This window comes from Hetaerina americana, unplaced genomic scaffold (genome assembly GCF_022747635.1).
Source record: "Hetaerina americana unplaced genomic scaffold, ioHetAmer1.1.p SCAF_1, whole genome shotgun sequence".
Taxonomy (NCBI): Eukaryota; Metazoa; Arthropoda; class Insecta; order Odonata; family Calopterygidae; genus Hetaerina; species Hetaerina americana.
In genome coordinates, this window is record NW_027286069.1 from 44,491,832 (window position 1) to 44,513,716 (window position 21,885).

At 35.6% G+C, this 21,885-nt stretch overlaps 1 protein-coding gene across 1 annotated transcript; it reads right to left on the reverse strand.

The window, feature by feature from the left end:
• Positions 1 to 144: 144 nt before the first annotated feature.
• Positions 145 to 21,594, reverse strand: LOC139691410 (dolichyldiphosphatase 1-like). The gene is made up of 6 exons (XM_071589212.1): positions 21,490 to 21,594; positions 21,182 to 21,282; positions 20,453 to 20,631; positions 18,996 to 19,094; positions 5,674 to 5,802; positions 145 to 5,125 (listed from the first exon to the last, which is right to left on the reverse strand). The coding sequence occupies exons 1-6, from the start codon at positions 21,533 to 21,535 to the stop codon at positions 4,996 to 4,998; spliced, it is 684 nt and encodes a 227-aa protein (XP_071445313.1). The 5' UTR covers positions 21,536 to 21,594; the 3' UTR covers positions 145 to 4,995.
• Positions 21,595 to 21,885: the final 291 nt, after the last annotated feature.

Sequence of the window (21,885 nt, forward strand, 5' to 3'; positions counted from 1 at the left end):
TAGTGTTGTTCACCTATAAAATGCTGTTCAACCACACTAAAATGGACATAATTGATTTAACACCTCATCAAAATAGATTATTTTCATAGAGAAAACATTAGGTTTACAATCTTACTTTGCACTAAAGTAGTTCTTAAATAATTCTTAGCCAAAATCCCTGATTGCCTCAGTACAATTACCTTCCACAAACACCTTAAAATTAATCCTTTAAGAATAATATGGAACAACAAAATCCTTTCAAGTACACTTTTTGTGTGTGACATTTTTTTTAATCATTCATCTTGTCTGAATACATCAACATCTCACATTGTGATTCCTTCAATACTTACATCATTTTAATCCATTTTTAACTGCTTTGTGATGCACTCAATAAAACTTTTCACTTACACTTTGTGCTGTTATTCTGCTTATAAGTTATAAGATTTTATATATTTATATATTTCTTTACATTCCTCAACAATGTCATTAACATCAACTCAACACTACCACATGGGAACAGGTGATATTGTCACAACCAAGAAATTGGCAACTATTATGTTCACAAACATTTTAACTATTTATTTTTTAATATTTATGATATATGTACCTTTGCTTCAATACATAAAATTAAATATAAAATTTTAGAGAGGCAATGCTGCATTGAGCACAAAAAACTTTAAAGCTGCAAAAATCCCACTCAGATAAGTATCAAATGAATTAATTTTTGCTTTAAGCATGCAGGAAACAATTCAATATGGTATACACACACATTACAGCACATAAGAAATGGATCACAATTTTGCACATTGATATTTACAACTTTTAAGCATTGATAGAAAAATAATTATTCACACATCTTACAAACCCATCATTGAAATGTTGCCAAGGGATCATTTTTCATTTCCCATGATCAGTCATTCAATAGATGCATTTCAATTTGAAAACCATTATTGGAATAATATGAACTATACCATATATTTGTAAAATTAGTCATCAATTTGATAAAAATTTAATTAACCAACATCGGATATTAAAATTTCTTATGACACTCATGAGAAAAATCTAAATCACCTATCAATACATTTTCTTGAGACCAGGGAGCTAAATATACATACACAGTCATCGTAACAACCTATCCTCAATTATTATGACGACTAGGCATGATTGGGAGATTTTTCCACTCCCTAAAAAAATCCTATGGTGCAATGCCACACGTGACCAAAACCAAATCAATAGAAAAATATAATTTGCAATTCTTTATTTAACATAGTGCAGAGAACAATGTTTATTCGTCATAATGAAAAAATATTCCAGCTACCAGAATAAAAAAGATAATTATGAAGATGCCAATTAAAACAGTAACCAAACAAATCCAGCTAATTGAGACCTCTGTACTTACAAACACCATGCCAACCACAACACTTAGCAAATAGATGGGTATATTTTATAATAAATTGCATAATTTCTTAGCAAAAATAATTGCATACCTAAAATGACAAAAATGTTTGCTTGCCAGAGTAATCAGATGTGTAGCATTTGCTATCAGCAGCATGGTTTTAGGTCATCATGAAATAACACGGCATTTAACTGTGGCATGTATGCATTTAATATAACATATTTTGCCTCATTTTCCTAAGCCAGAGATGTGCAGATAGGGCATAAGTGGCCTCATATGAACACCATCATTATAAGAGAAATGAAAATCATCAAATGGTATTGAAACTTTTCATAAGGGGATGAGTACAGATCCATAAAGAGGTGCCAACATTGTCTGTAGAAAAATTCAATATATACACCTGCCAGATGACATAACATCTAAGTGCTATGGTGTATTAAGTTTGAGTTTCAGCTGGCATGAGTCATTACAGTAAATTTTCTGAAAACATTTCTCTTTATATCTCCACTGATGCATTTTCTACTGTAATTCAAGGCATCTAGGTTGCTCCTCCCAGTTTGGCTTCGAGTGATTACTATACAGTGGTGAGAGAATAATTCCCTTATGGTCATTCACTAATTCAAATAGGCTCAAGTGGAGAAAAGATGGCATTAAAAAAGGTACTTTATCTAAATATTTAATAGGAGTTTCCCTCCCATTCCTACATTTTCCAAAAGCTCAGTGTGAGCTGCATCCCTGTGATAGATTGGAAGGTACAATGCAGAAGCAGGCACAGCTCTTGAAATTATCCACCATCATGGCAAATTTGCATTTCCCAAAATATAACAATACATACATAAAAGCTGCAGTAGCTTGCCATTATTCTAGCAAGATCTGGTAAGTCTAATTTTGCTCTTCAGTATAAAAATTTCATGTCTCTCCAGTTTATAATGGCACGATATCATTTAAGTCCCAGTAAATGCTATAATTTTGGCTGATGACACATTAGCTTCTTACACTCATTGCTGGATGTGCTTTTTTACAAGTTGCTGAAGTAGAGGAAGGGAATATGCTCAGAAACCAATTCAAACCGTCAAAAAAATTTGTTACTTTTTTATCAGCTATCGCTAAAATGTAACTCTAGTAATGTAAATTACGTAACAATTTAACCTTTCTTTGCTTATAATACTTCTGAACACTATTCTCTTTATGCTCCATTAACAAAAATTCAGAATACATCCATGTTGCAGAATATATCAATCAATGACAACTATTCAATGCAGCCACCATGCTCTTGTCTCAAGCTTGATCATTGAAATGTATTCTGGAGGGTCCAGAGTCGAGTTCAAAGCTCAGAAATTTACCTTTCCCAGGTACTGTAAAAAATATTTCCACTAAATATGAATTAAATCTCTGTATCAGTTCTGACATTGCTATCAATGCTTCAAAGATAAATAGTTTCCATCACATTATTCTGTACAATGACCATTAAAATATTTTTCAAAGCTCACAGCTTTCAGGAAATGAAGCCAAGATGCATATGTATGTGTTTATATGAGTGCAAGTAAGTGTGTATGCATGTGAACATATGTGTACATATACATACGTATGTATGTGCATGTGTGTGTGTATTTGTTGAGGCAGAAGTATTTAATGTAAATGAAAAATAAAATTAAACAATAATGAAAATATTAAAAATTACTACAGAAAAACAGTGGAATTTTAAAAATATCAATTCCATTTAAGGAAAAATAGAAGTAAGATTAAAATCAGGTAAACTGCTGATGCCAATGAAATGCAAAAATATATATTAACTCTTGCCAAAGTCGAATGCAGCCTCATAAGGTCATTTATACAATACCGTATTATGTTCAAAATATTATTGTTCCCAAGATGTTTCCTTATAAATAAAATCAACAGATACTGTGTACACACACTGGGAACTATCCGTATCCACAACTGCAACTAACAACTTCACAATAATCTAGGTGTTATAGAATTCAATAGCAACATAGCCAGAATCCTGAGAAATCTATCTTTTTTAATGTAGTTTACAGTGGGCATGAAGTTCTTTCTGTGAATGATGAAGTCGTACAGATTGGTATGACCACCAATAACACAAACATATTATGATTACGTATAGCATCATAGTTATTCATAACAATGATAAAGAGTCTTACAACACCTGCGTATAAAAAGCAAACACAAAATAACTTTAAATTACTTTTTGGATAGCCTCACTTGAAAATTACTATTGCCATCTTAATATTAAATACCCAAGTATGCAAATAAATATCATTAACACAAAAAAACCATATGATATCAGAATTAAATAAATTTCAACCACACAGCCACACTTTCAGTATGAACTTATATGCATCTAAAAAAATAAAACTTTCAATTCCTAAGCCATTTCTTTCTTCAAGGAGTAATGCTAACTGAGAGGAAATTTTTACAGTAAACCAAGGCTCTATAATAAAAAAGGTGATTATTTTAATATGTTTGCTATTATTATGAAAATTTAAAACCTGATTTCATCTAGTATATCTCTACTCAGTGTGAAATCAATCATGTCCTAATGGGTGCTCGGTAATTGTAAGGCTGTCCAAGAGTATTAACAACAGGCTTGTCAAAGCCCATAACTTTCAAGTACACTTAAGATAAAAATAATAATGCTTATAAAAATGGGGAGCGAGTCAAGATCACTGGTACAATGGCTGCAGCAATCCACACATATTCCAAGATTAAGCTACTTGTTGGATGGCTTTCAGCTTTCATCATTGTAATCACAAATGTTGTGCATTACTCAGGAAATATGCCTTTCATTAAAAATAATTAAAAGAAAGGCAATATTTTGCATCATCATTAAGTTACACCATTAGGGTATCATCGCAGCCAATAACGAATAGACAATACAATCAAGAAATCTGTGCCTAGGTTCAACAATCATACATACCACTAAAAGCCATATATAGACTTTAATGCTTGCGGGTATGAATGTCAGTCATGCATATTATTTCGTGGCACAGCTAGACCACATCTGACCACTTAAAAAGACAACACATAACAGAGCTAATAAACATGTTTCCACAGTCACACCACATAAAAGCTGCCCTTAATATCACTGCCATACATCCATCCCCATTCACAGCTCCACCACCTACAAAAAACTTCAACTCCAATTATCCATTTCAATGCACACAAAACATTTGACCACCCGTTCAGGATCAAATTCTCAGCTTGAGTTACCAAATGGATGGCTATAAAACTTCTTTGAGTGTGACATTAAGTGTTCAAATTATCATTATGTAATTTGACCAGGAAGGGCAATGTGCTGGTATTGTCCTCCTTTCATCACTGCCTTCAACAGATTTTTTTTCCTCAAGTACAAAATGTGACTTCAGCTAATTGAGTTACTTGATTCCAAGAGCTATGCTCTACCGCACCTTACGTGCCATGCATAGCCTCATGAGTCTTCCCATAATTCCAGGGGGTTGAGGGCGAAAAGATGCCTGGTTTGGCACTGATGGCTGGTGGAGGGGGTGATGTCGATGGGATCGATGGAGGTGTGATCGGTTACTACAGCCACCAAGGCCTGAACCGCAGCCTCCTCCCCCACCGCTCCCCCCTCCCAATAGCTGTCATTGAGACTTCATGGATACAAGCTTCCTTCCTCTGGCTCGGGACTCCTGGCGACTATTGGTATACTCAAACCAAAGAACGTTTGGGATAAGAGTGGTGTCTCGGAGCATGAGAAATTCTGATGCACGCCTGCAAAAACCAACAATTCAAAATTGAATCAGAAGTTGTTGGCATTATTTGAGGACAAGTGAACTACATATGCTCAGCAGAGTCTAGGACTGTGGTGTGGGTTATTCAATAGTTAAAATATTGAATTACATTTTTCACACTACATTTCAACATTAGACAGAATAACTACAATCATCGAGACAAATATGAACATTTAAAACCAATTTTCATAAATAGGTATTAAAGGTGGAGGTTTTTTGGTAGGGCATTATAAAATAGTCACATACATACAAGAAAACCATTTAAATTCTAATTAAAACCAAGGAAGTAAATTGGGTGCACTATGCCCTTAAATATAAGTTCAAGGTTTGGTTTGCAGTTCAGGAGAATTAGTTTCCTTTGCAATTACATTTGCTGACTTGCAATATAGATTGAGGCATTCCAATACTGCAAGCTTATAATTAACATTTTACGAACAAAAATCATTATTTGATAATAACATGAAACTTGCAGGATCAACGCTTAGGATTTCTCACATGGAATCAAAGAGCTAAGGTTTTCTTACTTACCAAGAAGCTACAATAGGGAATAGGGGAGTTAGAAAGAGATGAGTAACTGCAAACCAGATTGCAGCAAACAATACTCCTACCAGGCAACCACTAAGAACCTGCTTCCATGTATGATACTGCAAATATACCCTGAAAAGAGAATAAGAAAGTGTAGTCTTCAAAAAATACACAATTCAGGTTTTACTGGCTTATTTAAAAACCACAATTGAATCTTACAACCCATAACAGTAAATTAACTAAGAAAAAATAAGCAATGCAAGCAGTATAAAAATTTGAGGTTGCTGCATAGCCCTATAGAAGGTTCATTAAAAAATTACAAAACATTGCAAATAGGTTGACAAAGCAATGTTGTAGAATTGCCTGGAAGGTTCTGCTGAGTCGCAGCAGCCTTTTTAATTTAACCCTTGTTTCTTTCTAGCACCCACTGTGGTTATTTTATGTCCAACAGGTGAATTTTTCTAATGCAGAAAATATTTGAGATAACTGATTTTGATGAGCAGTAAATTGAAATTAAATATTCCTTAATGCATACATGGGAAGGCCCAGAAGTACCTGGCCTGATCTAGAGATGGCGGTAGTTGTTTGAAAAATATCTCTGCATTAGAAAGTGAGCAATCTATTAAGCATTTGTTTCAAGTTTGAAGATGCCATGCTGTGTAGTATTTGTTTGGCAGCCATCAATAGTGAACGTTTTCAGTGAATTTGTGAAAGTGGAGCAAATTGGTCATCGTTATGTGATATTATACTTTCATTTGAAATGCCTCAGCCCAACCATAATAAAAGCTGAACTGGATTCTATTCTAGGTGAGTCTGATCCTTAGTTTACAACAGTAAAATATTGGGTAGCAGAGTTTAAATGAGGCCGCACAAGCTGTCAAGATGACCATCGCATTGGCCGACCAAATGAGGTGACAACTCCAGAAACAGTGAAGAAAATACACTCAGTGATACTGGATGATCGTCACTACTGAAAGTTTACCAGCTAGCAGCATAGTAGGCATTTCAAAAAGTGCTGTAAATCGCATATTAACTGAAAATTTGGACACGAAAAAACAGTGCTCAAGATGGGTGCCACGTTTGCTCACCCTGAAGCAAAACCAGTGTCGTGAAGATATTTCAATTGAGTGTTTAGCAAAGTTTCACAGCAACAAAGCAGAATTTTAGAGCAGTTTCATAACCATGGATGAAACATGGGTCCATTACTTCACATCCAAGACAAAAGAACTATCAAAACAATGGATTCAAAAGGGAGAACCCTGTTCCAAAGAAGGCAAAGACCGTTCTATCTGCAGGAAAGGTCATGATGTTGGTTTTTTGGGATGCACGTGGGAGAACTTTCATTGACTATCTTGAAAAAGGAAAAAAATATTGACGGCGAGTATTAAGCGAACTTATTCCAATGTTTGAGTGAAAAAATCAAGCAAAAGCGCCCGCATTTGGCTAAGAAGAAAGTGTTGTTTCATCAAGACAATTCACCAGCTCACAAATCCATTATTGCAATGGCCAAAATTCATGAATTAAAGTTTGAATTGCTACCTCATGCACTCTATTCTCCAGATTTAGCCCCCTCAGATTATTTTCAGTCCGCAAACTTGAAAAAATTGGCTTGGTGGTCAAAAATTTTCCAACCGTGAAGAAGTGATATCGGCAGTTAATGGCTATTTTGAGGAGGAAGACCGTTCTTATAATAAAAAGGGTATCAAACTTATTGAACATCTCTGGGAAAAGTGCATAGAGCTGAAAGGAGATTATGCTGAAAAATAAATAAATTTTTTTCCAAAATTTTCATATTTTCTTTGTTGGGTCGGGTACTTCTGGGATTACCCTCCTATAGATACTCATGAAATGTGATAACTTTAACTGGTACAAGATCTCTACAAATTGTTCTGAAAAGAAATGACAGCAGTATTGACTCAATGTTCTGGATGGCTGTCCGCATCCTCTGATGCTCATGCCTTAGCAAATTCATGAAAGCATAATTTGAACGAGTTCCAACCATAATTCTCATGACAATCCTAGAATTAAATAGGGTAGTAGGAAAGCTTGTGGCATGACTTTAGACACAGGATCAGACATAGCAGTTCATGCCTCCCAAATGATTTGCAAATTTTTGGGCAAATTAACAACACTAAGGTTCCTCAATGAGCATGATCACCTGACCTGGCTCAAGAAAAACTTTACCTACATTCCCAAACTGAAATTCAGAATGAAAGGACAATTTAAGGGGAATTTAAAAAAAATGGTTTCCCAGACTATTATTTTAACAGTTACATTAGGCACTTAATGATAAATACAACAGAGTACACTATTGTGATCAGGAGTGCTCTGGGCACTATCAGAGTAAATATGGGAGGGAGAAGGGAGACAGGTTTAGTATGATATTGGAAGGACAAGAGCAATAGAACAATTTATGGATTGTAGGAGGCTCTTTGTTTCCAAGGCCAGTGCAAAGTACTACAAGTACAGTAGACAAATCAACTTGGCCAACTTAAATGCTTATACCATAATCTCAATACCTGGAATTCCTTCATCACAGCCAATTCTGTGGAGTCACACACAAAGTGATAAGTGGGTGATTTCCCTTATCAGTTCATAGCCATGAAACTAACTTGAGGAAGAAGAATCCATGCCGCTTCCAGGAATTAACGTTGCATAGGTGAGTTGATGGGCATCTGTTTTGCCCCCAGTCCTAGAGGCATCCTCAGGTTGAAGGGATCTGCATTGCAATTTGGCCGCTATATATAGGAGACGCTGACTGGCCGGGAGCTCTCTGATTGGCTCTTTCTTGGCGGCGAATGAGAATCACCCTTTTCCATTTGAGTCAGGGTGTAGCCGTCCTCACGATTGAAATTGTTTGGGTTCTTCATTATTTCTGCCACTTCTCTTATGAGTTTCGGGAAATAATGCCTTTCTCGTGCCAGCACTCTAGTTTGGTCGAACTTGATTATGTGTCTGGATTCTGACCACGCATGCTGGGCATTTGCCAAGAATTGGAACTGTTTTTATCTGTGGCCCTTTGGTGGTCTTTGGTTGTGCATCTGATCATCTGTCCTGTTTGGCCGATATCGGACTTACCACATGCGCACTTTATCTCATATGCATCTTCGTGCATGAGATCAGGGATTTGGTCCTTCGGCTTAGGTATTATGTTGCTGATTTTTCTAGCCATGGAGAACCCAGTTGTTATATATGCTTCCGTAGCAGCTTACTTATCTTTTCAGCTGTTCCGGCAACAGACGGGAAAAGGGTGATTCCCATTCGCCGCCAAGAAAGAGCCTATCAGAGAGCTTCCGGCCAGCCAGCGTATTCTACATAGTGGCCAAATTGCAACCCAGATCACTTCGACCTGAAGACCTCGCCAGAACTGAGGGCGAAAAGTGGTCCATCAACTCACATCACGCACGCGACGGTAATTCCCGGAAGCAGCATGGATTCATCACATAGAGGTTGCGGAAGCCTAAGGATTAATAACTTCAGGAAGACTACCTTGGCAGACTTCTTTTCCAAAACATCTTCCCTGAAGCATAAGAGTTATCCTGAGTAATTTAACACATAGCCCTAGCCATAAATGGAAAATGTTTAAGGGTTGAAACTTCCACAATGTGCTGGTGACTTTCATGGCTTTGAATACCAGGAAAATTTTTGTATTACACCCTACTGACAAGATCTTTTGCTGTGGCATATACCATTGCCAGAATGCCAAATAATGTCTTACATCAACTTGCCAACTTACTGGTCGGATAGAAGGTTAACTTCAAAATTTACCTCAATTAGCATCACGAGCATATTTCTAGTCAACAACAATGAAAGAACTCAATTTAAGTATGTAATCCTCTGTGACACATATTCTGAATACACTTTCATACATTAATTATCTGAATCAATATGTATGAATGATTTTACCACATGAACTTATGTATGCACTATTCCTCAGCCTCAATAACTAATTCTACATGAAAAACTACAGCATAAGCACGGGCAACCCTTGTTCTCCTTTCATGGCTGACTTTTTTTTACCAATCAATCTATAATATCATCTTTAACCCACCCACACATTTCACTATGTTTATGGTATACTTGCCATCTTTAAAACTTCAATAACCAAAATAAATATTTTCTTTCTGAATTGAAAAAAAATCTCCATTAATCACCTTAACAACAAAAATCATTAAACACATTCTCTTCCCTATCAAGATATATCAACAGAAAATAACTAGAAATACCCTTCGATTTGAGATTTACAGAAAACCGACACAATTCAAATATTTATATTCCTTCAGATTCCTTTTATCACTCAACACTATTTTGGATTAGTGATCAATTAAAAAAAAACAAATTGTCAATATTTCAGTTCTTCATCAACCATCTCCTAACAAATGTCCTCCAAAAAACCCAGATGAAATGGATACCAAATAGTTTCCCTAAACCAAAATAGAGATGCAACACCACATCCTTAAAAACACAAATCAAATAATTCATAGCCTCTTTGAATTCCCTTCCCCAGTCTCCAAACAGAAATGCATTAAGCTACCTTTCTATTAGCCCACTTTATATTAAATATTAACAAAAGGTCCCAACATTTGCAAACTACAAAACAAGCCCATTTCCTCTTCCAAAATACTTAAATTAAAATATCTATTAAATCACACAAAAGTTGATTAAAATACATACAAAAAATAGGAAATTTGGTGAATCCACATTCTCCAAACCCTATTTAATTTCAGGATATAAAAGTAGAAAAATCTGGAAATTACATCGGTCACTCAACAAATCCTTAGAAAATCCAAGAGATGGCACTCGTGGTATCAGAAAATCTTTGCTTTTAGTAATCCTTATTTCTCACTAAACTGTTATTAAAATTTCAGCTATATTTATTTTTCATTTTCATAGTTGATTAAAGCAACAAACTTTTATCTATAAAATTGGAAAAAAATGAATTTTATGAGGTGATTAAACACTTCTATGCAAATTCCATAAGAGATTAAAGCCAACTTGGATGAAGTTCATGGTGCATCTTCTGAGATTGTGACTGTTCCCAATTGGTTAAATGAGTTTAATAGCCGTACATCCACAAATGATTAACGTCTTTTGGAGCATCCAGTGGAAGTGACTTCCTCTGAAATGCTTGAAAAAATCCACAATATGATTTTGAATTATTGATGAATCAAAGTTAGCAAAATAACTGAGGCCGCATGCTTGTCACAAGGTAGAATTTTCAATTTTGCACAAAAAATTGGGTGTGAAAAAAATTTTGGCAAGATGATCCCGCATTTACTCTCAATGGAGAACAAATACAATAAATTGGTTTCTGCAGAGGCTGGTTTGGCACATTTCTATTTCAATCCTGACAAGTTTCTGCATACATACACAACTGGATGAAACATGCACCACTACACTCCTGAGACAAAGAAACAGTTGAAACAGTGAGTATTTAAAGGCTCCAAAGAAGGTGAACACAGTGAAATCAGCTGGCAAGGTGATGCCTATGGTTTTTTGGGATGCACACAGAATCATCAACATTGTTTACTTGCAATAATAACAAACAATATATTGAGAATATTATGCATCGTTATTGCACCGATTAAGCGACAAAATCAAGAAAAGTGCCTCATTTGGAAAAGAAAAACATTCTCTTCCACCAAGACAGTGCACTGGTGCAATTATTATTCAATAATAGTATTTTATCCTTGCTATAAGAAGATTTACCAGCAAATTCCTTTCATAAGTGTACGCTTCCTGTAGGCAATTGTACTTGGAAGAAGTAATAAATGGGATAGTAACAAGTATCATGTGCACAGGCATGCAAATGTGACTCATTTTTATAACATTATCTCTCTCAATTTTCCCTTAAAACTGTAGTAACTTAGTACCTGAGTCTCTTCATTCACTTAACACTTGACTAATAATTGCTAGTTGTAGTCTTACACTCTAGCTCCACACTTTCGAAGACATTTTGTAATTCAACCAATCTTGAAACAATTATAACCTTCAATTACAGATACCATTTAGAGTCCCAGATAGAATATAATGGATGTGTGTTATAAAAACAGTCACCAGAGTAAACAAAGGCTCTTCAAAGAAATGATATGCACAGTTTTTAAGAATATTCATACAATCATAAACATTCGCAAATGGGAAAAGAAAATACTTTGTTCATCCACGTATATTTTATTGTGCATGACCTAGGTTTCTACTTACAAAAGCATCATCAGGTAATGTACAGAGGACACACAGCTTTATATACTCAACAGAGAACAGGGGGGGGAGGGCTGGTAAAGTGGGAGGAGGGGAAAGAGAAGAGAAACTGGTGTGTATGGGGGACTAGGAGAGGGCAGTTAGGTATGGCGCCAGGAGGGAGAGAGGGGCTGAGGAATAGAGGGAGGTCCAGGAAGAGGGAGCAGGATGAATACATTACATTACACGTCATTAACCAATATACCCTTATAATGAGTGTTCCCAGAAATTTCCAATTAGGTTTCCAGTTATTGCTCTTTAGGTGCTTGGCAAAATGGGAAGGATTTCGGTTTTTTGAAACAGGCATTATTTTCTTTCAAACGCTCACAGAATTTCCTCCTGGTTTGTCCTATGTAAATAGCCGAGCACTGACAATGCAATTTATGCACTCCACTCTTTACCATGAAGAGAATTTTGCCCTTTCTGTTTGATAAATGGTTCCCTAAGTTGCCTTTATCATAGAAGGCTGGTTTTATTCTGTTATTTGGAAAGGTTCTGGTCACTTTACGAGATAAATTCCCCCGAAAGAGAATTCTCTCCCATTTTGATGTGCCTATCTTGGGCATGGATTTGAAAATGGATGTGACAGCTATTCTTTTGGACCTCCCTCTGTTCCACATCCCCCCCCCCCCGACACCATACCCAACTGCCCTCTTCCCCTCCCCCGTACACACCCACTAGTTTCCTGTCTCTTTCCTCTCCACTTTACAAGTACTTCCCCCTCCTCTGCACAGTCCAGTATATTAAGCTGTGTGTCCATTGTACTTCACCTGATGATGACTTAGTACATCAAAACCTAGGTAGTACATAATAAAATATACGTGGAAGACCAGAGTATTTTCTTTTCCAATATGAATTGCTCCTGCAAAGTGACGCCTCAAACCATTCTATTCACATATGATCAATAGGATTTATCACGTTCAAAACTAAAAGATGAATGTAAAAAATTTATTGACACATGTGCTTGATGATAATTTTTTTGCTAAAAATGCTGAATGCTAATTTTTTTTTTGTTTTGGTAAAAACAATTTATAAAAATTGATTTCCCAAATTTTTATAGTACTACTGTCATGCTAGGATAAGTAAAATAGATTAATACAATTTTCTGACAATTTTGAAATCCAGAGTAAATTGTTTCAAGAAATCATGAGGGCATAAGGTTTTGAGAAAAGAAACAATTGATGTCAGTTTTGTCTACTTCTGTAATTTGAAATGAAAGGGGTTATAGGAAATATGGATTCGAACAAATCTTGAATTCTAAAAAGTATAGTCCTTCAGTAGAAAGAAGTAAAATTCTTGAATTTACTGAGTTATCCATGTTTATGCATACCAAAACACCCATCAGAATACACACCACATCTTTATATAGGATTTCTTCACATTGTAAAAATCCATAAATGTAAACATGTTACATAAACAGGAAACTATACCTCTTCTTTAAAAAACTATTTAATAATACAGTGGAATCTCACTTAACATGCACCTTTCATAACGAGTAATTCTCATTTCCAGCAAAAAATATTCCTGCAACTGTCATAAAAAGTGGGTTTCCATATGATGAGTGACAAGGAGACAGGAAATCTAGGAATGAATGCATGACTGCTACTTCAGTGCGTGTTAGCACTCGTTCTGCTAGCATATTTAAGGTCAATAGTGATCACACATTTTACCAAACTTGTGTTCAGATATTTTTGGTGATTTTTTTGTGCTAAGTTTAATAATATTTGTGCATATTTGTAAAAATGTCTTTGAAGAAAAAGCCACAAGAAGATAGCTATTGGAGAATAAACATAACAGTAAAAATGAAAAGTACAATCATTGATATTAGGAATAAGGTGTGAGCATGGCTGATATAGCATGCACATACAATCTTTCTGCATCAACAATTTGCACTATCCTCTTGAACAAGGACAAAATTAAGGAGATATATGATTTAAAGGAAGAGACTAGAATATCTACGCAGCGGTTAGATATTCTAAACAATGTTGAATGATTGCTTCTTATATAGATAAACAAAAAATAATGGCAATGCAGCAACGTTAACGATATCATTTGTGAGAAGGCCAGAGTCATTTTCTCAGACCTCGTTATGAAGATACCAGGATCATTAATAGTCGAAGTATTTAAGGAAAGCTGTGTGTGGTTCAAGAAGTTAAGAGAAGAGCAGTCATCAAGAGAATTGTGAAGCATGGCGAAGAAGCAAGCTCCGACCCAAATGCAAGGAGAACTTCATCGGTGGCATCAAGAAGCTCAAAGATTCTGAGTAACCAGCCACAACTGATTTTTATGACAAGACAGGTCTCTTCTGGAGGAAGTTGCTGAAGCGAACCTATACATGTAAACGTAACAACAGAGGAGAATGCATTACCCAGCCAAAGCCAATTAAAGGTCATCTCACGTGCTATATAGTGCAATGCAAGCGGCAATTTGAACATTATATCCCTGCTTCCTTACCATTTAGAAACTCCATAAGCCTTCAATGGATTGCAAAGTCCAGAAGAGCAGGCCAAATGCACTGTAGAGGTCAAGGAAAACTATTGCATTGTACCATGCGTACAAATCATCATCCTAATTAGGCAGTGGCTATGCGCAATAGAAATTCATTTAATGATAATGCTGAGTAGTCTTTTCACGAAATTTTGAAGCAGCAGTAAAAACAAATACTCCAGGCAGCTTTCTAGTAAAAAAAGAATAAGGAATGCATCATAAATAATAAACTACTTATTTCCGTTCTTTTTTTTTACATACTGAGTTCGCATTCCAGATTGGTTCATTCCGTGATAGAAGAAAAGACAAAGATGATCTGCTATCCAAAACCATGTATATATAATTTTCTTTGAACAAACCTTGTACATAATTTATTTCTTTTAGCATGGAATTCATTATCATATTTGAAATTAATTAGTATAGGAAACATTGTTTCACTAAATGAGTGTTTTGCTTTATGAGAAAGATCCTGGCATGAATTATGCTCATTGTACGAGGTACCACTGTACATGAATTCTCATAAATTCTGAATAATATGAACAACTGTGGACCATATATTTATAAAACTAATTAAATCTGTGATTCAATGAGATCCATGTAGGAATGAAGGGCAACAAAGGATAACATCTTGATTGTAAAATATTTCATGTGACCTCTGATACTCCGCAGTGGATGTTATGATTTTTTCCCAGCATTTACTGAGTGAAAACCACCTAACTTCATATAAATATTGGTTCTGGAACTGATTTTTCATTTTGATTGCAACCTCAAGAAGCAGTTGGAACCAGGAACCAAATTAACCCAACCATAACTTGACAAAATGGTAGCAAGCAAAACCCATTCACAAAATTCCATTCATTTTCTAGTTTTGGTCTAAAAATCCCTTGCTTCAAAAAGAGGTTGGCAATGTTGCCCACTCAAACAATCAAATGGCAGTAAAAAGATACCGTTTCGACAAGAAGTAATGTAAGGAATACAGGTTTTTTCAGATATAGCAACTGTCCCTATCTGAAAACAAAAATTGACCATGTCTTATAAGTTAATAGGTCAAAGATCTCAAATATAGGCATCATGTTATATTAGTGATGTTCTATTCACTAATGAGGCAATATAACATTCAATCGCTGATGAGAAAATTTTGCTGGCAACTGACACAAAGTAATAAAATAAGTTAATAGCACAATGTTAACTGACCTTTTCCAACAATGTTTTGAATATTTCCTTTGAAACAAAGCCTGTTGCCAACTTTCAAAGTAGATTAACATGAGAATCATTCAGTACTAAGATGTAAAATTGGGGAAAAAACTAATGTGAAGGAATGATGAAATTTCCCACACAAATATACTCTATGGTTTCAGGCTTCACTTCGAGGAAGTATTTAGTGTCCATATAAAAACATTTTGTAATTTTCCACTGACTTCATTCTAAAATACTGTGTGTTTCACTGGCTTGCATCATCTTCAAGTACAATTATTCACACGCAGTAGGTGAATATAGAAGCTTAAGACACAGGAGAAAGGGGTGGCTATGTTGAAGAGTAAGATGTTGAGGGTGGGAGTCAGGGTTATTTGGGTAAGGGAAGGGAAAGAAAAGGTAGTGCCATGGCTATGATGTAGCATGGGGGTGGGGTGGAGGAATTGGTAAGGGTTGGGCAATCCGCTGCATTGAAGGATTGAGGGTACAACTGCTCGTTACAAAGGATCGTTTTAGGGTCTGCCAAATGCTTTCTTATCTCAATTTGCTTAAGAGCATCCAATTTTAATACTTAAGGATGGGTATACACTGTTATAGGTAAAAATCTGCCATTGTGTTTGAATTTTATGAGTGGTTTTGCAAAGAAGGAATAGGAGTTTTGATTTTTGTGACATCCAGTGTTCTTTGGCTTGTCTTGAAATTACTCCATTTGACCAACATAAGAGATGTTGCAACTCTCACATTTTAGTTTGTAAATGCCTGATTTGAGAAGTATTTCCTGTTTGTCTTTACCATTAGCGTTTTGAAAGAGTAAGGGGTGGGTGAAAGGCTAGTTTGAGTAAGGTAGGAATGTGATTGGAGATCTCATAGAAGAAAGCTCCTAAGAATGGGATTGAACACCACTCGAAGTCATTAGTTTTTATGGACAGAGGAAGAAATTCTACTTATGGCCATTGCTTTTTTCAAAGTATTTTTTCAACTAGGTTTGAGTTGTACCCATTGTTGAGGCCTAAATTAATAATTGTTCCAAGTTCTATAATTCTATATCAACATTTATGAGGGAAAGAGGGGTGTGTAGGAGCCAGTGGATCATGCCACTGCATGTAAGTGTTAACCAGCAGACATGTCAGTGTTACAGCAGACATGTAATGATTAATTTTGTGTACTACGGCACCCACAGCCACCAGAAAATGAACCGCACTTCTCTGCTCCTCTTTTGTTGCCTCCATTTCTACATCCAGATGAACATGTTAGATCAGTTTGTACACGAATAAGGACATAACCCAATAACTGCGTGTGCCAGTGAATTGTCACTATGCAGTCTCCTACCACAGCAATGGCAGTATTGATACGTAACAACAGTGTTGCTGCCTTTTGCGACGACTGTGTGCTATGGTAGGTGTTCAGTTTTAATTTGACTGCCCCTCATTTATTCAACTGCTGCATGCTAATGAAATCTGCAACTGAAGACGCCACAAGTTGGTAAAACGCATTGTATCTTAAAATAAAGTCTGTGAAAAAGCACAAATATTTTAATATTTTTACCATAGGAAGTCTGTTTCCATTTTTATATGCCACATATGAAGAATAGTGACTCTGGGCACAGGCTACCATCATTAATTATGAATGCTTTTCCTGGGGTAGCCTAGGATTTTAAACTTATGTTGCTCTTTTAATCTCTTTTTTTCCATACTACTTTAAAAAATTGAAGCGGTTTACACCTGGCCACTATATCAATACCAAAGGCTATAATTGCAAACTATGCAGCAAGATGTGCATGAAATAAAGAAGTGCAGAGAGCTAAGATTAAGTAATGAAGACTTATAGAAAAATAGATAAAGAGTAGAACTGGAGCCACCAAATATCATTTTGAATATGGATTAAGAGAAGAAAAAGGAAAAATATAGAGGATTGATAGAGGTAGGGGGAATTTCATGTATAATGATTGTGAGAAAGGTAATCAAATGGATTTGGAATTAACACCTTGTGATGCAATGGATTTACATGGAAATAAAAATTGAATATGATATAGAAAATATAATATTACATAATTAGAATTGGATTATGAACAATGAAAGGCCATTGGAATTGAAAAGATGCCTCTATATGAAGTAAACAATTTCACAGACCTCAACTGTTTAATTAATTTAATGAATTCTTGGAGGGTGATCATTTGTTCTAATGTATGCATTTCCTTTAATATGATATGGCATTTCTTTGCATTTACTTGTTTAATGTTGTTTTTTTATACCATGTGTCCCATATTATATTATGTACATAAATTATAAACACAGTGATCGACCCGAAGGCTGGTTCGGTAGATGACGGTGAGGTTTGCCCAGTACTATGCCCAATGGCATGCAATATTAACGCATCAGGGTAGGGAGTCAGATCCTTTCCCTGAACCATCAATGGTTTCCGAGGAAGTTCTGGTACCCAAAAAATCACTTAGCTCAGGTGAAGAAGAGGGTGCCCAGAGGTGTGCCAGGGAATCAAACTTGGGCCCTCCAGTCAATAATCAAATACTCTATCCCTGGAACATCACATAGCCCTAATCTCTGGACGGAAAAACATTCTTATGCTCTCATACCACTGATTTTAGAAGAATTTGGCTTTATTGCAAATACTTGATAAATTATGTCACATGGGGCTATATTTAACTCTGAAATTTTGGGGCTTTTAAAGGAACAAGATGTTGTGACGAAATACCGCACATACAATGTCACAGGCATTTGTAGTCATGTGCAACGCGCCACAGTCCACATTTCACGGCATCTCCCAGTTTCTTTGGAATTTGTCAAGGTATAAACAGCCTAAATGTTTAAAAGTTGGCTTTAACCTCGTGAGTTACTCTATTTTTTACTGCAAATGTTTAAACATTAAATGAACAAACTATACATTACATGCTTCACTGTTTACATGTCAGGAAGCCCAGCCTCAATTGATGCCCATTTCTCTACCATCTCAGTGCCTTTTCAGCATGAAAAACTACAAAAGAGGGCTAATAATCACCTAATTCTGAAATCCCATAAGCATGTTATTTATTTGTTTTAATAATAAACTGTTAAGCCCTGGATGCATTGATGCAAATAGCCTTGCACTCATTCATTTTCCTCCTGCTATCCTTCTGAGTCATGCATTCGTGTTATAAGATGGCATTGCCAGCAGTCCTCTGTATGACAGGATATAACATTGTTTCTGCCTTGCTATTGTAAATACTTGGTTTCAAGAATTATAATTATGGCTGTCTCTTCTATTATTGCTGGGTGCTTTGGAATACATTCCATATGGCCTATGGGTTTTGGTTTGGTCTCTAACTACAACCTTTCAATCTAAGAATTGAAAAAATTAAGTAACATAACAACAACTTAGAAATACTTAGCTGTAAAATATAATCACATACATACCGACTTATAGTCACCAATGTTGCCATCGATATACAAGTAAATATAATAGCTGTCTTCCAAAAATTTTCTAAAACTGTGCTATTATTCATGTGATGGAGCCTGAAAAACAACATTACATTAATTCATTAGATATAATCAATTTAATCATTAACCCAAAGAACAAAGAAAATATCATTCTGTGCCATTCATCACTCGTGAAGTGGGTGTCATAAATGTGAAATCATACGTCATTAGATAAATACAAATTACAACTAAAAAAGGGATGTTTTTCCCAAACATTCCCCTTAAGAAATGTCGACCTCCTCCTCTGTGTGTATTGAGGAGACAGGTCGGTATTATGAATCACACCTCATGCTCCAAGTATCAATGAAACCACCACTCCCTTACACCACATTTTGAGGTTTATATGAGTGAGCTTCCTATTTACCTCCTCTTAATAGAATATTGGCAGTTGAGACAACAGCATAATAACATGTTTAATGGCATTTAAAATCATTTATAATCTAGAAGCAATGAATGAGTTGAATTATTCCGATTTCATTTTGATTGTGATTCATTTTTGTTTGTCAAGGGTCTGGGTTTGTATGGTCACTTATGGAATAGCAATAATGTTTTGCTGACAATGATTCCACCTTGAAATGCTGATATGGGAAAATTAACTGTTCCACCAATTATGGGGATGGTACCTTGGATAGTGGGATTTGGCAATTAAATGGGAGCTGTTTAATTTACTAAACAAAATCAATTGTGTCATTCCCAAATGATGCAACTATAAGTTGGAATCATCTATATTAATAACATAAAATGAATTGGAGAAAAATTGAGACAACATTGAAGCAAGATGAATGATCCATTTTACTTTGTTTGCACCTCGAAAAAAAATTTAATCAATTGCTCATAAAAGCGTTTATGGACAATAGAGTTTAAGCAGTCAATTTTAGTCTTTATTATTACCAACTTCACAACACTGCTCATTAATTCATATAGCTATTGCAAAACATCAATTGTTATTAACTTTTAAACCTATTATTCAATACACTTTGTCTTTAATATTGTTAGCTTAATTATTTTCAGAAAAATATCATTCCAGAAGAGTGAAAATACACTATGACATCATCCATTCCAACCCTCTATTGACCTGAGTAGGGCTGATTTAGATTACCATTTGTTTAGTTACACCTCTATGAAGGAAAGTCTGGGCTTCATCAAGAAGAATCTCAACCTAATTGTTGGGGAACATTATAACATACCTCGTAACAGACTTTAAATACAAATTATAGTGTGTTCTGGAAAATAATACACCGATGTGCATAATGTTGTCAAGATTATTTCCAGTGTGGAATTGTCAACATGATTTGAATTAGATTTTGCCGTGATAATGTTTCTAAAATTGGGATCTGGTACCCAGCAATGAAACTACGGTCAAATATTCCTCGAGGTGCAATTCTATAACTCACCTGACAAAAACGAAGAACACCACATAAACAGCAAAAAACCACATGAACTGCGAGTGGGATGATGGCATGCCATACTCGGTGTATAATCCATTCCGGTGAAGCGGTCTAGCTTCACAAATGGTGTGCTTTAATATTAGGTTTATCAGTTCGTTTACCATGGTTCCAATAAAAAAGGCAATCTGAAAATCATAAATTTTAATTACCTAAGGCGGGTGATCGAAAGAAGTTTTATATTCACCCACATGGAAAATGTATGGCTCATTCAAACATAATCCGAAAATTCGATGTTGATGTTACCAGCAAATTGCGGCGAGGAATTTCTTCCATCGTAAGGTCCAGTGAGTTCAAGTTTTTACAATAAATTTCCGGATTATAACTGCACGCGTGATTAACCAGAGCATAGGAAACTTTGTCAAATAACGGAGCCGGAGATGTAGTTAATTGATTTCATTGGATTGAGGGACAAAAAACCATTGTAATAAACGGACTCTTTGAATGACTTAAGTCGTAAATGAAACATACATCTAAGTCGAATTATTATACGCCAGTGAAGTGTAAAACTATATTTGGTCTACTTTTAATTACATAATGTAAGTTTAAGGCTAGTATCCTATTTCATAAACACTAAAAAGTCGCGGAAACTCTCAAGACATATTGGCATGCAATAAGATGATTTGTAAGAAACTAGTTATCGGTAGGTTTCGGCGTCGATTTTGTCAAGTATCTTACCGTGTGTAAATCTCTTCTGAATAGGACAAGGGCTATGAATCCTGCAATAATCCCGAAAGGCATGAGACTGGCCATAGCAAACATTTTTCCAAGCCAATCACCTATAAACGCAGAAGTTAACAATTTCTATAAGTACAATCAAATAATATTAAAATGAGCCGAATAATTGGTACAGACAAAAACGGAGTAGCCTCAAAAAATTATTTTCATTGTCAAGGTTCCACTTGAGGTGGCAGTTCAGTATGCACACTTCTAACATATATTTGAAACCCCCAACTTGTGTAAAATGAGCATATTATTACACAAACCTTGTGGATATTCCACGAGAGTTAATGCCAGAGGCACCCACTCCATACTTTCATCTGAGGATAGGTTTGGAGAGGGGATGTTTTTCTCCCCACCTGAAACTGCCATGTTTGATGCTGCACTGTCCCACAAATCAAATCGCTAGAGCGCGCAAGAACAATTTCCGGTCGGAATTAAGTTATTGAACTTAAATAACTTATACGTTTTTTGGTGTTACAAAATGAAACTCATTGTTGATGCTCCACAGTATTTTACGAAAATATTTCGCCTTCATGGAACTAATTACCTATTTTTTCATAATCAAAATTTAATGGAAACGAAATGCACATCGGAAAATGGCTCCCCAGAAATCGATATTTTATATAATCGTGCCCCCCCCGGTTTCTTCAAAATATTGG

Bases quoted from the DNA above. Each gene is read 5' to 3' on its own strand.
- LOC139691410 (XM_071589212.1), bottom strand. From the start codon at position 21,535: ATGGAGTGGGTGCCTCTGGCATTAACTCTCGTGGAATATCCACAAG. The intron at 21,283-21,489 runs GTTTGTGTAATA...CTGCGTTTATAG, and splicing joins TCTCGTGGAATATCCACAAG to GTGATTGGCTTGGAAAAATG. The intron at 5,803-18,995 runs GTATGTATGTGA...TTCTCTTTTCAG, and splicing joins ACATTGGTGACTATAAGTCG to GGTATATTTGCAGTATCATA.